The sequence below is a fragment of the Hippichthys cyanospilos genome, chromosome 19 (assembly GCF_059441005.1).
Source record: "Hippichthys cyanospilos isolate Australia breed blue-spotted pipefish chromosome 19, RoL_Hcya_1.0, whole genome shotgun sequence".
NCBI lineage: Eukaryota > Metazoa > Chordata > Actinopteri > Syngnathiformes > Syngnathidae > Hippichthys > Hippichthys cyanospilos.
In genome coordinates, this window is record NC_142387.1 from 10,906,228 (window position 1) to 10,921,820 (window position 15,593).

The 15,593-nt window shown below is 39.3% G+C and overlaps 1 protein-coding gene across 1 annotated transcript; it reads left to right on the top strand.

Annotated features, from left to right (window-relative positions):
* Window positions 1-1,389: 1,389 nt before the first annotated feature.
* Window positions 1,390-15,468, top strand: agtr1b (angiotensin II receptor, type 1b). Its single transcript, XM_088402293.1, has 2 exons — window positions 1,390-1,588; window positions 13,104-15,468. The coding sequence occupies exons 1-2, from the start codon at window positions 1,483-1,485 to the stop codon at window positions 14,252-14,254; spliced, it is 1,257 nt and encodes a 418-aa protein (XP_088258419.1). The 5' UTR covers window positions 1,390-1,482; the 3' UTR covers window positions 14,255-15,468.
* The last annotated feature ends 125 nt before the right edge of the window (window positions 15,469-15,593 follow it).

The following is a 15,593-nucleotide window of genomic DNA, read 5'->3' on the forward strand; positions in this document are numbered from 1 at the left end:
AGTTATTATTGTTATTAATTTGAGTATTACTATATTGTGATTGAAAAAGTTTTAAAATATGTCATTAATTGAGGGTGCGCCTTATAATCCGGTGCGCCTTATATATGGAAAAAGTTTTAAAATATGTCATTAATTGAGGGTGCGCCTTATAGTGCGGAAAATATTGTATTTAAATTGCAACAGTTGAAAATAAATTAGGTAATGATGCTCAGATTACAGCCAATAGGAAACTCAGGATCTCTCATTCCTAACATGCACATTTTTGGAACATGAAAGGAGAATGAAAACTGAACGGGATTGGTCGCCATTCAACGGCGGTAATAAAAAAGCATTCACACATGTGGCCGTGTCAATGGTTTCCATGAGGCTACCATGCATGTTTTTGCAAAGTCGTAGGAAGTCAGACCTGAGTGATTGCCAGTCAATCGCGGGGCACATGTAGACAATCACAGCTCCACACACATGGAAACTTTGAGTCGACAATGTATTTTTGGAATGTGGGGAGAAGTCGTAGCAAGTGGAGAAAACGCATGGCCACACCTTGGTTCGAAGAATGAACCTTGGAGCTGTGAAGCATACGTGCATACCGCTAGGCCACAGTGCTGCGCTTGCAAGATGACCTTAGACCAGATCTGTAAGTTGTCAATCAATTTTAAGTTTTTTATCAGGTTTGTCAACTTGTCAGTCTGAGTTTTTTTTTTTTTTATACTGTATATCAGTTCTTCTCTATTTTGCAAAGCCCCCACTCAGGATAAAGAAAACATTTCATGCCTCCACACTCATTTCATCGAATATATTTAAGATTATTACCTAAAAAAAAAATGCATAGGTATACCTAAAACTGTATCCTTTTTTACGTGATATAATTCAACTTTAAACACATCTTAACTATTTTTTTTACATTTATGCAGGTTACAGGTTAGTCTAAAGCAGAAAAAAGTGCATGAAAGTGCCTGAAAAAAAAAATGATGCCAATACTTATTTTATTGTACTTCACATGGCAAAAAGAAAGCTCTTTACCTGGGGTCATTCTTGGCCTACCCCACTATTTGACAAAAAGATTTTTTCCCTTATTTGTAGTTTTCTTTAACTACAGCGTCATAATTTTACTTTGAAGAGAATGTTTTCGATGAAATTATGACGGAACTGTTTGAAAGTGTTATTTGAGGCCGAGTGTTGATTTCTAAGCCTGCAAGAAAAACGGTCTTCATATGAGAGCGAAAGTAAGTGATTAAAAGCAGACAGGGCGAGAGAGAGTGAGGGAGGGAGGCAATGAGGGAGGGCTGGAGAGTTGCCGTTGTGAAAGATTGTGTTTATTTGTGTGTGCGTGCGCATGTGTGTGTGTGTGTGTGCACTCAAGAGATAGGCCAGGACAATGTGAGTGTGTAGCAGTCCCAGTGTAACTCATTCATCACTTTGCGTGTGTATTTGTAAGGGGAGAGAGAGGGTGGGGGGCGGTCAGTCCGACTTGGTGCGCGTCGGATGGTATTCCTGCTTGTCTGGCTGCGCCAGTTAAGTCGAATCAGAGGCGACCGGCAGCGACCGGCGGCGATCACTCTCTTGGTGGGCTCTCACAGCGTCGGTTCAGGTAAAGATTACCTCACTTTGATGAACTTTCAACATATTTGTGATGGGAAATTGAGCGGCTGGTTCTTTTCCACCTGTTGTAGCTGTTTGGCCAAGTAGTTGATGTGGAAGTAAAGAGGGGGGGGGGGGGGGGATAAGAGGGGGCGTGTGGAAATCCCAATACAAGATGATGAAATCTTCACTTTCCAAACAGAATTTCCAGTGCGAGGCTAAAGAGGACAAGCTAGAGTTGTAAATAGTGGGAAAATGTAGAGGAGTGTCAATAAGGGCCCCTACTAATGTGGCTTTTAAAGGGGGCTGCTGTCTTTCCGCAAAGAGACTTGCTTTTCGGCCTAACATCATGTTTTCAAACTATCATTGGTTTCTATGTTGGGAGATGGGCTGCTCGGGACCGTTAAGTATTGACTAATACAAATATGATGACATAACTGTCAAACAAGGACTTTGAAATTCATGAGGGGATCAATAACAGTAGAAAATCGTGCATTTTTGTAAACAACATCTGAGGTTGCAAAGCAATGCAAAAATAGGAGCAACAATCAAATGGATTGATCAACAAATTGACCAAATTTATTGATAAGACCAAATTTGAATCAAAATTGTTCAAACACAACGAAATTCTGATTTTTTTTCCAAAATAAAACGTGAGCAAACATCTGCTTTTACTTTGGAAAGCTCACCATTTGCGCATATTTCCTGACATGTTAAGGACCAAACACGTAACTCAAGTAGAAGGAAGTTATGTTGGTATGTTTTCTGCACTGTCAATTTGAAAAAGTTTGCTGTTTTTGAAGGGATAAAAAAATGTTTGTTTTTTTTAATCAGTTTGCACTATTAATTGGCAAAATAATTGTCATATTAATCATTTAATAAAAGAAGAGTTAGTTTCAGCCATAGACAGAAATGTCAGATATTCAAAAAAAACACAGTATTAAATTATTTAAAAATACTCTGTATCTATAATCTAAAGGACATAACCCACATTTCGATATGTATGTTAGGTCCATTTTGTGGTCTGGTATGTCTGCGCCCCAGTTCTGAGGTTGTGGGTTCAATTTGCATGTTTTTGCGGTGCTTCCTCTCCACATTCCAAAACCGTGCATGTTAAGATCATTTGGCGGGATTCAGTTCAGTTAATGCAAATTTACCTCAACTCAAGAGTACTGCAATGCTTAGTGGGCCAGTAGGACAAGAACGAGCCATTCTGTTATTTTGAACCTTTGTGCGGTAGTTTGATCATTTTGGGGTAATTTTCATCCACATCTCTCTCAGTATTTTCCCCAAGATATGGCACGCTCCTGGTGGTGTTATAACTAAGTGGCCGTGCTATGTAGAACTTTGACATGTCACCATCTGGGTGAAATTTCAGCTCCCTATAGTGCCTTTATTTTAATGCTTTCCCTTTGATGTGAAATGCCTCAAAGGATAGGACAAAATACCGCAAAAGGGTTAAATATGCTATGCAAACAGGATTTAAAGTTATGATTGGATTTTTAGAACAACATCCCCAGCAGCCCAATATGGCAATTTATTATTGCGGTTTTCATTGCATGTGGTGTAGAACTGCACTGAATCATACTTGACAACACTTTCAAGTCATTCGCCTATACAAATCAAAGTTGAGCATAAGTATCTTTTATTGGATCTCACAGTGAAACTGGCGTCAACGCATCGGGCTATTGTTTAGCATGTCTACTCTGGATTTTGAGGTTTGGCCCAGGGATTAATGTGTGAAGTTTGCACGGTCCTGGTCATCTTTGCATATGTTCTTGCCTCAGATTCCAACTAGACCAACTTGTCAGCTGAGATAGCCTCCAGCACACCAATGACTCTAATGAAGTGAAGTGCAATCAAGAAGGGGTGTGCAAACTTTTTCCTCTGAGGGCCACATACAAAATGTTGAAAGGATACAAGGGCTGCAGTTTTTTGTTTTTCATCAAAATATATGTTACCTGACCAGTTCTAATTTAGGATTTTATAAGCTTTTGGGGTTGCGGAACCCCTCCGGCCCAATAGAATATATTAGACACTTGACTGAACAGCAGGCAAAACCCAGCTCTACATTGACAACCAAAACAGGAGCATTTTTAAAGCAATTGCTTGGGAATTTTTCCTGTGATTTGTTCACAATTTGGACATTGGAACAGAGCATAAAGTGGAAAATGGACGGTGGGACACAAAGAGCCCAAGGGCCATAGTTGGGATGCCATTGAGACTAGATAAATGGAAGATATTAACCTGTCAAAATGGACACACTGGTTGAAAACTATCTGGGTTTCGAGGATGCAAATCCCGAGTATTGATTTCATTATAATTATCAGAGCGCTAGGGCGTTGAAATGAAGCAAAGCGACTAGGAAACTTGACAGGCAACAATTTGATGTGTCTTTGCGAAGACTTTTGGAGACAATGAGACGCCCTCCAGAGCAGATGTTCACTTCCACATATTTAAGCTGCAAATGAATGGCACATGCTTGACTGGCAAAATTTAGTACAATTCGCCCACAGTGAGAAACATTTGTTTTTCGAAATAGGCAGCGGACAAAAGATTGACATGGTTGTGTAATTTCACACATGATGGGAGGCCAAGCACGCCAGAGACCCAACTATTTGTATGCAAACAATTCCATCAGCTCACTAGTCTCCAGTTTGTGCTTGTCTTCACAACAAAAGTGAATGTTGGAGGAAAGGTCTCAAGTGGAGATACTTGTTACAAAATTGCATAGTAAATCTTTTTTTTTTTTTTTTTAAAGCTTGCACTTTTGAGTAAGCGTGGCCCCGAATTTCAATCTTAGTATCATCTCACAGTATTGGAATAATATGCCATCATTAAATGAAAAAAATGTTGCGCTTATATTCATAATGTTTGTCAGACATATAATTGCATCACAATCAGTAGAAATGCATAGAAATCTCTCAAAGTGAACATGTTTTTTGCCAGAAATACTGCTTTTCACTTAACAGCAATTGATTTTTAATGTTGGTGTAATCAATTATTTCAAAACTTAATGAATAGAGTACTGAAGTAATCATTTACCTTAGTACTTGATTACATAATTACTTCAGGACATGAGTACTAACTGAATCTATTATTCATGTAAAAGGTACTGAGTAAGTAATTATATTAGGTACTTTAGTATGAGAGTATAGATTACTTTAGGTATGTAAGTACTATTTAAGTACTAAATAATAATTACTTGATTATTATGAGTACTATAGTATTGATTACTTTAGATACCTAAAATAAAACTAAAAAAAACAAGACTACTTTAGTTAATAAATGAATCGATCAATTGATTGATTAGTACCGATTATTTTTAGAGCCTCCTTTGGCCAAAAACCTGATCAAAATTGAGAAACACAATGTATTATGGGGATTAATGTATTTGGGATTTAATGTTAAATAAATTTGACTTGTCTAAATGTTGGTAGTTTTTACGTATTTTTTAATCGAAAAAAAAAAGATCAATTTAACAAAAGAATTTTTTTTTAGTATTTTTCATTGCACGGCGACATTACATCGAAGATAATGTATCAATATTCTTCTTCACTTACGTGTTATGTGTCGTAGGTTGCTGTTTTTTATGATTGTCGTTTGACTCCCCAAAATATGTCTTTTCAAAGAAACACAAATTCTGCTTTAAAAACACAAAAGAAAAACACTTATTTTCCTGTGGTCATTCAATGCAACGCATGCGTTTTCTTTTTTTAGTGTTTTAAATTTTAAAATTGGAGCTACTTATACGTATCCATTGGCTGACTTTGTTCTTACCACAATGCATTGTACTAAATTGAGGACTTACTAGTTTTTCATTGGACAGCGCCCGTATTCCCGCCAAACAATCCTTTAGCTGCGCCTTCTCTAGATAATAACAAAAAAACTTAAATGAAAAATGCAGAGGGTGTGCTCCATTTTAACCGGCTGTCATCATCATTGTGTGGACGGATCCCATTTCCATTCATTCGCGTTTCCTTCTGAGGATGACAGATTGCGTCCAACTTTAAACGTCACGATCCCAAATTAGATTAGTGACTTTGGTGGCCGGAAATAAATCTTTAACACGAGACAAAAAAATACAAAAAAATGTTACAAAATAATACAAACATGCAAAATATCACACGGAATATTGTGAGTATGTATAAATTGAATCCTTGCAGAATGTTTGATAGGAGCGTTTGTTAGGATGACAACCCCGTATCAATCATTAACTCCATCAAAGCCACATTACGCTTGGCTGTCTATGGGGCCAGCCTTGCACACGCGAGGCGGGTGGCGTGCGGGAGCCGCTGCGCGGTCCAAGGGCAGCCTCAAATAGCTCTGTTGATGGGAAGCATGTTTTTTATTTACTCGCGCAAACCCGGGCTGTGATTTTACTTTGACGCAAATCCCTCGTGATCCCCAGAGGAGCTTGTTTTCAAACACAATGGATCTAAAAAGTCTACACACCCCTATTCAGGCTGTTAAGTTATATATAAAATGCATTTCGAGGGATAGGGAGTAAAAGTAATTGAGTTAATGGGGTTGCAAAAGTGTGCACACCCTCTTCTGACTGATAATGTGCTTGTGTTTAGAATTAAACACTCGCATCCTCCTGACACACAACCTGTGCATGTGTTTTGTTGCATTTTATCTCAGCAAGACAGCAAAGTTAATTGCATCCCACCCACCCACATCAGAGCACACTAGGACTTAGTAAGGTAGCCCGAATGAGTCAAAACACAGTTAGCTGTAGACCAAAATCAAATGTTCACTGCAGTAATAACCGGAGTTGCAGGGGAAAATTGTCAGTAAAATTGAAAATTGACAGTATTTGAAGTATCTCAGATCAACCCCGAATAAAGCACTTATTCAAGTAGACTTTTTCTGACATATTGGCAGCTACTACGCATGTCACAGTCTGCAGTTTCTACAGCTATGGTGGGATCTTTTCATTCAAAGATATCAGTCATCAGACGCTGCAAAGGAAATTCCAAGACGTTAGCTTAGTACAGTGCTTCTCAATTACTTTTTGCAAAGCCTCCCCTACGAAAGAAAAAAAAAAACATTTCATGCCCCGCCTCCCTACCATCATTTTCTATACACGCTCTATACAAGGGTCGCAGGCTTGCTGGTGCCTATCCCAGCTGACTTCAGGCAAGTAAGCTGCGGACATCCTGGACCGGTTGCCGGCCAATCGCAGGGCACGCAGACACAAACGACCATTCAGCTCACCCAATCACACCTTAGACAATTTAGAGTGTCCAATACACCTGCCATGCATGTTCTTGGAATGTGGGAGGAATCCGTAGAGAATCCAGGCTCGAGGAGAACATGCAAACCCCACACAGGAAGGCCGAAACCAGCTGGATTCGAACTCTGGTACCTTAAATGTGAGGCAAAGGTGCTAACCACTGCTATACCGAGCCGCCCTGTAGACACGATGACAATCTAAAATTGTATCCTTTTTCACATTAACTAAAGAAAATAACTAATATTAATATACTTTTAACAAATGCTAATCTTTAAGCCTGAATATTAACTACTAAGCCTCTTCTTGGGGTGAATGGTGGGCAAAAGTTCTCGGCTTTATTTATTCATTTCCTATATATGGCTAACACCTGGGTTTTGAACACGGGTGTGTAGACTTTTTATATCCTCTGTACTGTACCAAAAGACGTGGACTGTCAATGGCCATTCTTTCAGGGTTTTTGTTTTGCTCAAAAAAGTAACCCCCCCCTGACATCCTGCTATTCCTGTCTTGATTGTTCGCCGTAAGCCTTGCCTGACCTTTAGGCTTCTTCCCTGTTGGAGGATGCGGCTGCGACCTCTATGTTTACCTTCCTGTTTTGCGGTCACCCTGGGTTTATGGCGGCCAGTCTGTAATGTGCCATCTCGGCATATCTCCGTCATTAAACGTCACCCACTTCCGAGCACGGCGCTACCGTCTGTCACACCTCATTGTTTGCCTTTGTGCACTTGCCTCATGGAAAAACACTTGAAATTCTCATAAAGAATCATAAACTGGGCGCAAGGTGGAGATTTTCTACATTATTTACATAGGCGCCTTTCATAAATCCTCCGTGAAAGGAGACACTCCGTCGGAAATGCCTCAAAAGTGAAACCAATAGTCGGACATTTTATTAGGAACACCTGCAAGATACAACGCAAAATTCTCCCGTAAAAGGAATTTGGAAGAGCCTCGATCTTTTGCACCCAATATGAAGACGAGAGGCAAAACGGTATGAAATTACACATTACCCTTGCGTGGTTATCAGTATGATTACGCTAAAAGAAATACGTTAGTAATTTGGTCATGGGAGGGGTTATGAGTTCAATCACACGTAGGTGCACCATTTAATGAGAAGGAATAATAGTGCAAAACTGTGTGCAAATGCAAATCACTGAGTATAAACTAGAGATGGGTGAGTACCAATATCAAGTATGATACCTAGGCTAATTTGAAAGTATCGGTACTCGCGATTGCAGCCGATACTAGGATGGGTAACTCTCTTGAAGAAGTTTTGATTTCATGATTCACTTTTGATCAGTTGATCATGACCTTTGACGTTCATAAAACATTAGTGTTTTTTAAACCATTTATGCTACCAATAACATAACCCTTTTTTCAAAGTAAACTTTCTGGGTTGATATTTTTAACCATGCTATAATATTAATTCATCCATCCGTTCTCTATAGTTGCTTATCCGCACTTGGGTTGATGGCTTGCTGGTGCCTATCCCAGCCAGGGCACATTCATGCAATCACACCTAAGGACAATATAGAGTGTCGAATGCACCTACCATGCAAGTTTTTGGAATGTGGGAGGAAGTCAGAGTGCCCGGAAAGAACCCACACAGGCATGGGGAGAACATGAAAACTCAACACAGTAAGGCCAGAGCGAGCTGGATTTGAACTCAGGACTCTGAACTGTAAGGCGGACATGCTAACCATTTGGCCAATGCCACCGTGATATTAATATTAATCAAATTATACAATGAGAATGACTTGAACGAAAAGAGAATGAAAAACATGTAAAAATCAATCATAACCTGTGATCCAAAATAGTATAACAGAATTATGAAACTACAAATAATTATAGCGGATGCTTTAAAAACAGATTTTGTGAGGGACTCGTGAAAAACCAAAATAAATTAATAAATCAATATAAAGGATACATATTTACTCTGATAGAGTCGATAACAATATTGATTTTAGTTTTGATTCGGCGATATTTTGATCGATTTACCGTCATACTTTTATGCGTTAATAGGGGTGTGTAGACTTTTACAAGCAATTATCTATGGCCCGCTTTTCCACCTGCAGCTAAACAGTTGAACAGCTGTTCTAATCATTAAGAATGGAAAACAACATACTGAACAAGTAAAGTAACAATGCAACAGTGACGTGCAAACACTGGATTTGTGCAGGAAAGCGTGAGAGATATCTCATCTTTCTGTTGCCCTTGGCACTGCCAAGTCCTTCTCCACTGAGAACAATCCTCACGTCCGTTGCCGATACGCATGTTGTTCCTCACCAAAGTCGGTGGAACATAAGGAGAAGCGGGAAGATAAAATTGTTCTGGTGGAATGCTGTAGGATAGGCATTGCCTTTAAAAAGTTTTTTTTTTTTTTGAGAAGTACTATTTTCTTTATGTCTTTATGTAGTATTAGGATGTATCAATGTGTTCATTTATTTTAAATATCAGCGAATTTTCAATAAAATATTTTTTTCAAGAAATATCTGAATATTCCTTTGATATAAAAAAAATGCAATATTTTAGATAGGAATGCCAGGGGTTGATAAGAAGATTTAAAGATACTGCAACTCAGTGTTTACATATTTTTTTATCAATAAATGTGACATTTTTCCCACATTCTAAGCAAATTAATGAGCACATTAATCAACTATTAAAAGAAATATGTGAATATTCTGGCAGTTATTTACGTAAAGTCTGTGATTAAACTGTAAAAGTAATTATTGGAATATTATTTTCTTAAAGAATACCTTTTATGTTGACCAGAATAAAAGTAAACCAAAAAAACAATTGATAGCGACAACCATATTTTATTTTATATCATCATGTGAATGTAAAAATGCAACACTAGCTTCGCTTTGTGTGTCATCAATCTTAAATATTTTACAATAAACAAAGAATTTAAATGAATACACAACATATGCAATATTTTACATAAATTGAATCTATTCATTTCAATGTTGACGCTGCCCCTGAGCTAAAATACTATCTTGACGCAATACCGCTATCTTGTGGCGAGAGTCGGCCCATGGCGCGCTTTCAATTACTGTTACTTCAGCACTTTATCAAAAAGGCTACCTGCATGTCAATGTAGTTTCTATCACGCAAAAGAAAAACATGTACATGTTTTTAAAATTATTTGACACCCATTCGTTAGTTTTGATTTCCTATTTTAGGTTATAAACGCTGACTTTACAATGTTACTGAGATTCAGTAAATTCAGTTCCAATAATAACGTATAGGGGGCAGTGCATTACTGCACTCCTTTTCTAATCTTGTGTCAGTGCATCCACTTCATGATTGTTGTCATAAAATTGATATACTGTATATGATAGATGTTTGATGCCGCGTTTGCACTTTAAGTAGTGGCAAACAAAACTTTAAATTACTCTCCTGCAAATCTGCATTTAAAAAAAACAAAAAACAAAGGAGCCAGCCCATTGTGGTTCTCAGTGGCTCACTCATTTTTTTATATGCTGCGACAATTATTTTTGGCCAACTAATGAGGCCCACGGAGCCGTTAAACATAAAAAGAATTTCATCTTTCTCCCCTGTACAAATGGAAGTAAAGACTAGACCCCAGGCCAATTTTCCACCACACGCAGGTTTGATTTTCTCACCGGGCAAAGAAAAAACAAAAAAATTCCAGAGCCGAATCCCCGCTGTCTTGTTTGTTTAGGTGCAAGCTGATTAGAGGTTCTCACGCTGGGACACGACGTATCTTGGCGAGCTTTTTGAAACGTGTCTTCCTATACCTTCCGCGTTTTAATGGCGCGCTTAGCCGAGCTTAGCTTTGCACAGGCCGTAGCGCGCGGGAGCCTGAGTGGAAAGTCAAATCCTGATGCTGCTTCCCTGGACAAAAAAAAAAAAAATCCTCAAGCGCCATCTGCTCACCCAAACACACACACAATACGCAATGCACATTCAAACAGTATATAAACACATCTTAACCCGGTAAAGGAGAATTTGACGCATTCTTGCATTGAATCCACATTTGCCTTGTTTTTATATGATTCGAAAAAATCGATTGGGCTCGACCGATTAATCGGCCGATTGCGGACCTTCAAACATCAGCCGAAAATAATCGGCCGAATATTTCCCGATGATTTTACATTTTTACTTTTATCTACTTTATTTACAGCCGTCGTACACAAGAAACACGGATGACATTATTTATTAAGCATTAAATCTATGTCATAAACTTGTATCCTTATGTATCATGGGACATACAAAAAAAACTCATTTAAATTTTTATAAGTGATGATTAGGTGAGTAACACAAAATAGTTGTGCAAAAAATTGACCTTGGTGTCACAATTTCACACACAAGACAAGGACAGTGTTTATAATATATATATATATATATATATATATATATATATATATATATATATATATATATATATATATATATATATATATATGAATAATTGTGTAGCAAACAATATACCACCCATTCAACTACCAGTAATAATAACATGACAAAAATTGTTGATTGATTATTTTTAGGCATGGAGTCCATTTTGTGAACTGATTTTTTTTTTCTTTTAAACCGATAATAAATTTACTGTTGACACCTGCTATTTTTGGGCACTAGATATCAGGTCGGCCTGTGAAGAGTGAAATGTTGAATATACTGTAATTTCATACCTACTAAAATGCATTGAGAGGGAAATTGCTATTTTATTTCTTTATAACTTTTTTCAAAATCATTATTTTTCCACCCGCCAAAAATCAGCATCAGCCTAAAATATTTGTATTATTTTGGCAGAATCATTTTGTATTACTAATATTTTTTTATAAAATAGTTTTTAGCTACTTTTACTTTCACTAAACGTTTTAATGCTTTACATTAGTTTTGGAATTTTGTGTAGTAGATTTTTCTGGGGTTGTTTGAGACCACATTTTTCAGACCAATAAATTAGACAAAAAAATTACAAAGGAAAACTTTATTTCGCACATGACAATTTGCCAATTTGTCCTATCTTTTTATTGAAAGAAGACACTAGGGAGCTGAAATTTCACCGACATAATATTCATATGTACTTTCCACATTTTTTCTGATAGTAACTTACTCTCACGTTTTACGTTTCAACAATCCATTTATTTCCATTGCACTTATGTGCTTTCTGTACATGAATTGCAGTTATTAATAATGTTCTTCTGGGGGGCTTCGGGTCCACGCAGATGGACGGAACGTCGCCGTTCATTAGCCGAGAGACTATTAAATGAGGAGTCGGGACGTTGAACATCTGAGTAATGACGTTCCTGAGGAGCATTTTTGGAAAATAAGGGCATCTGACATCTGTTTTTTCACGGCCTCCTCTTTTAGCGAGGTAACATAAAGCGTAAGGATGGTTTTAATGTGGGGGGCCTGTAATGAGCTCGTGTGTAGGGGTGAGTGCTTTTTGTGTGGATTTAGCGTTTATGGGCCGTGCTGGTGCCAGAGGTGGCAATAGTACTCACACTCAAAATAGTTTTGCTCTTTTATTGACTTGCGCAGTGCTTGTATTGTGAAAGGGAAGAGGGAGGGAGGATAATTACTGGACACCGTAGCAAAACAACTTTTCATTTGCTACCGTGAACAAACTGACAACAAAAACGATTTAGCAGTTGAGCAAAAACGGGGAAAAATATATATAATTCCTAAATAAGACCATGAGGCTACAAAGACGAAACATTACATTTCGCATCCGACTCGCCACAGAGACTTTAAAAAGTTGCGAATCTATAAAAATTATATAGTTTTTACAGGGTTTATAAAGGTTATAAGCTAGTCTGAAACTGAAAAAATATATATATGATAAATGCATCAAAGTGCCCGAAATAATAAAGTCAATCTTAAACCTTCTTAAACTACAAACATTTACGACCAACTGAAGAATTTGATGCTGAAAAAATAAATAAATAAATAAGTATTAAATGTCAATTGATTTGGGACATTAACACAGGAACCTCAATATCTTAAACATGTTAACCTGAAGAAAAAGGTATTAATCATTGTGCAGATTTACGTTATTCTTTAATGTGATTTAGTTGTTGACAACACTTTAAAAAATGTATAAGTCCACAGATTTTGTCAATGAAAGCACCATTGCACCACCTGGTGCTGCGGATGCGCACATGCACTTTGCACCACATAAGCAAAAAATCACATTGTGCCCTCCCTCAGGGGGCATGACCCACTATTTGAGAATGACTGCCATTAAATACAATAAGAACCCAACAACAAAGAATAAAGCTTCTGCCATTTTCTGATGGGGTTTTTTTTGTTTTGTGTATAGGACCAGCTACGACCTCTTGCCTTTATCAGTTCCGGTTGCAAACAAGGCGGGACAAAATGGACAACATCACAGCGGGCACGACAAACGCGACAGACCTGACATGCGGCATGTCCGGACATCACGAATTCATCTTCACTCTGATCCCCATCGTCTACAGTTGCAATTTTGTCATCGGCATCGTGGGCAACAGCATGGTAGTGGCGATCATCTACTGCTACATGAAGCTCAAGACAGTGGCCAACGTATTCGTGCTCAACCTGGCCGTGTCCGACCTGACTTTCCTCATCACGTTGCCCATGTGGGCCACGTTCGCCGCCTTGCGGTACCACTGGCCCTTTGGGGGATTCCTGTGCAAAACCAGTGCGGGGATGGCCATGCTGAATCTGTACACCAGCACCTTCTTCCTCACCGCGCTTAGCATCGACCGCTACCTGGCCATCGTGCACCCGGTGAGGTCGCGGCGCTTCCGCACGGTGGTGTACGCCCGCATCACCTGCGTGGTGGTGTGGCTGGTGGCCTTGGTCCTCAGCGTGCCGACGGTATTGACGCGGGACGTGATCAGTATCGCCAACTCCAACAACACCTGGTGCGGCGTTCTGCATCCGACCAGCAAGAACCGTGAGCGGCTGAAGAGTTTCCTCCTGGCTATCAGCCTCCTGAAGAGCCTGATGGGCTTCCTGGTGCCCTTCGTCATTATCATCACCTGCTACTGCCTGATCGGCAGGGCGCTGGTCGGCGCCAGGCACATCCAGAAGAACTTGAGGTCCCGCGACGATGAGGTTCTGCGAATGCTCGCCGCCGCCGTCCTGGCCTTCTTCCTCTGCTGGATGCCGCACCAGGTGTTCCACTTCCTGCAGTTTCTCACCCAGCTCATGCAGGTGGAGAACTGCACCATGGTGGAAATCATCGACACCGCCATGCCCTTCACCATCTGCCTGGCTTACTTGAACAGTTGCGTCAACCCCATCATCTACGGCTTCGTGGGACGCAACTTCCGCAAGAACTGCAAGCGGCTGCTGCGCTGCTCGCCCCCCGGGCCACCGGGAGGACACCCCAGCATCAGCTCCAAGATGAGCGCGCTGTCCTTCAGGGCCTCCGAGGCTCTGAGCCTGACGGCCCTAAAGAGCAAGACTTCGTCTGACGGGAAGTAACGCAGCGGACGAAAACTTTTGATTACAGTGGCCGAAGAAGAAGTCATTCCATGGTTGGAAAACCCCAACGCTCCAAGCACTGAAGCACGCAAAGACTGCCTCATATATCTCCTAACATGCTGGTCCATCAGTCACAAGGAATATGTAGAAGAAATACGTTACTCAAAATAACAATGTTTGAGGTTCTTTTAGGGGAATTTCACTGTGGGAGTTCATTGAAGGCATAGCCTACACAAAGCCGGGATTCTTGCAAATGCCTTCTGCTATTTGTGCCTCCCCCCTCACCTTAAATCCCAAGGTCTCTAAAACTTCGACTAAAGTGGTGGAGATTTTCCGAATTCTCGAGATCCGCGTTTGTGTGTAGCAATCATAAACCGAAGTTTTACATTATCACAGTACTCCCCTCCCCTCAAAGATTCTGACACTTGTGATGTTGAGAGATGGGCGTTCTTTCTGATTGGACAAAATTTGGGAAAATACTGCTACCTAATGGCTTAATTCTTGTAATTGAATAATACTGCACTACGCAACTTTTTTTTTTAAATAAATGAAGTTATATGGACAGAACATTTTACACACGAGAGAATTATCCAGGTTTAAATATCCCTGATTACGTATGGACTAGGCCTAAGTTAGAGACCTGAAACTAGCCCAAAATGACTGCTCCAAAAAAGTGTGTCCAGATTAAGACATTGTCTTTTTTTTTTGTGTGTGTGTGTGTCCTGTCATGATAGACATGTCCCTCTATTTTCATGTCAATCAGTGAAACTGGTGATGGGGACTCGATTAAAAAAAAAAAAAAAGTGTAAAGCGCATGCATGTTTGCTGCTCTAGCAAAGTATTTGCATGCAGCACCTGATGCCAGGCCATAAAGATGCGACGTATGCGTCATGCTTCACCGTAAACGTTTCGTGTGCTCAGCGGCTCTTTTGCCAGGTGGAAACGCGAAAAAAAGTGTCTTGTGAAGCGCAAACGTAAATGTACTGTACAAACTAAAAAATACAGAGAATATTATATGACGGATTGACTGTCCAATGTCCTCCTGGTGCAAATGTCATAAAAATCGAATTATTACTTGGTGATAATGTACAAAAAAAAAAAATAGTTGAAATGGGTGGTTGTTTGTGGTATTTAAAAATGTTGATATATTGTTTTCTACTGTCTATGTTGTGAATATGTGAGAAGATGAATAAAATATAACAAAGTGGACACTATTCTGTTTTGCTCCATAAATTTGATAATGGAATATGCCATCCTTCCTTAAAAATGTTCACCTTGCAAAATTAAACCCTGGAAGTTTATTAATGATTGACTTGAAGCATAGCAGGACTGATTACGA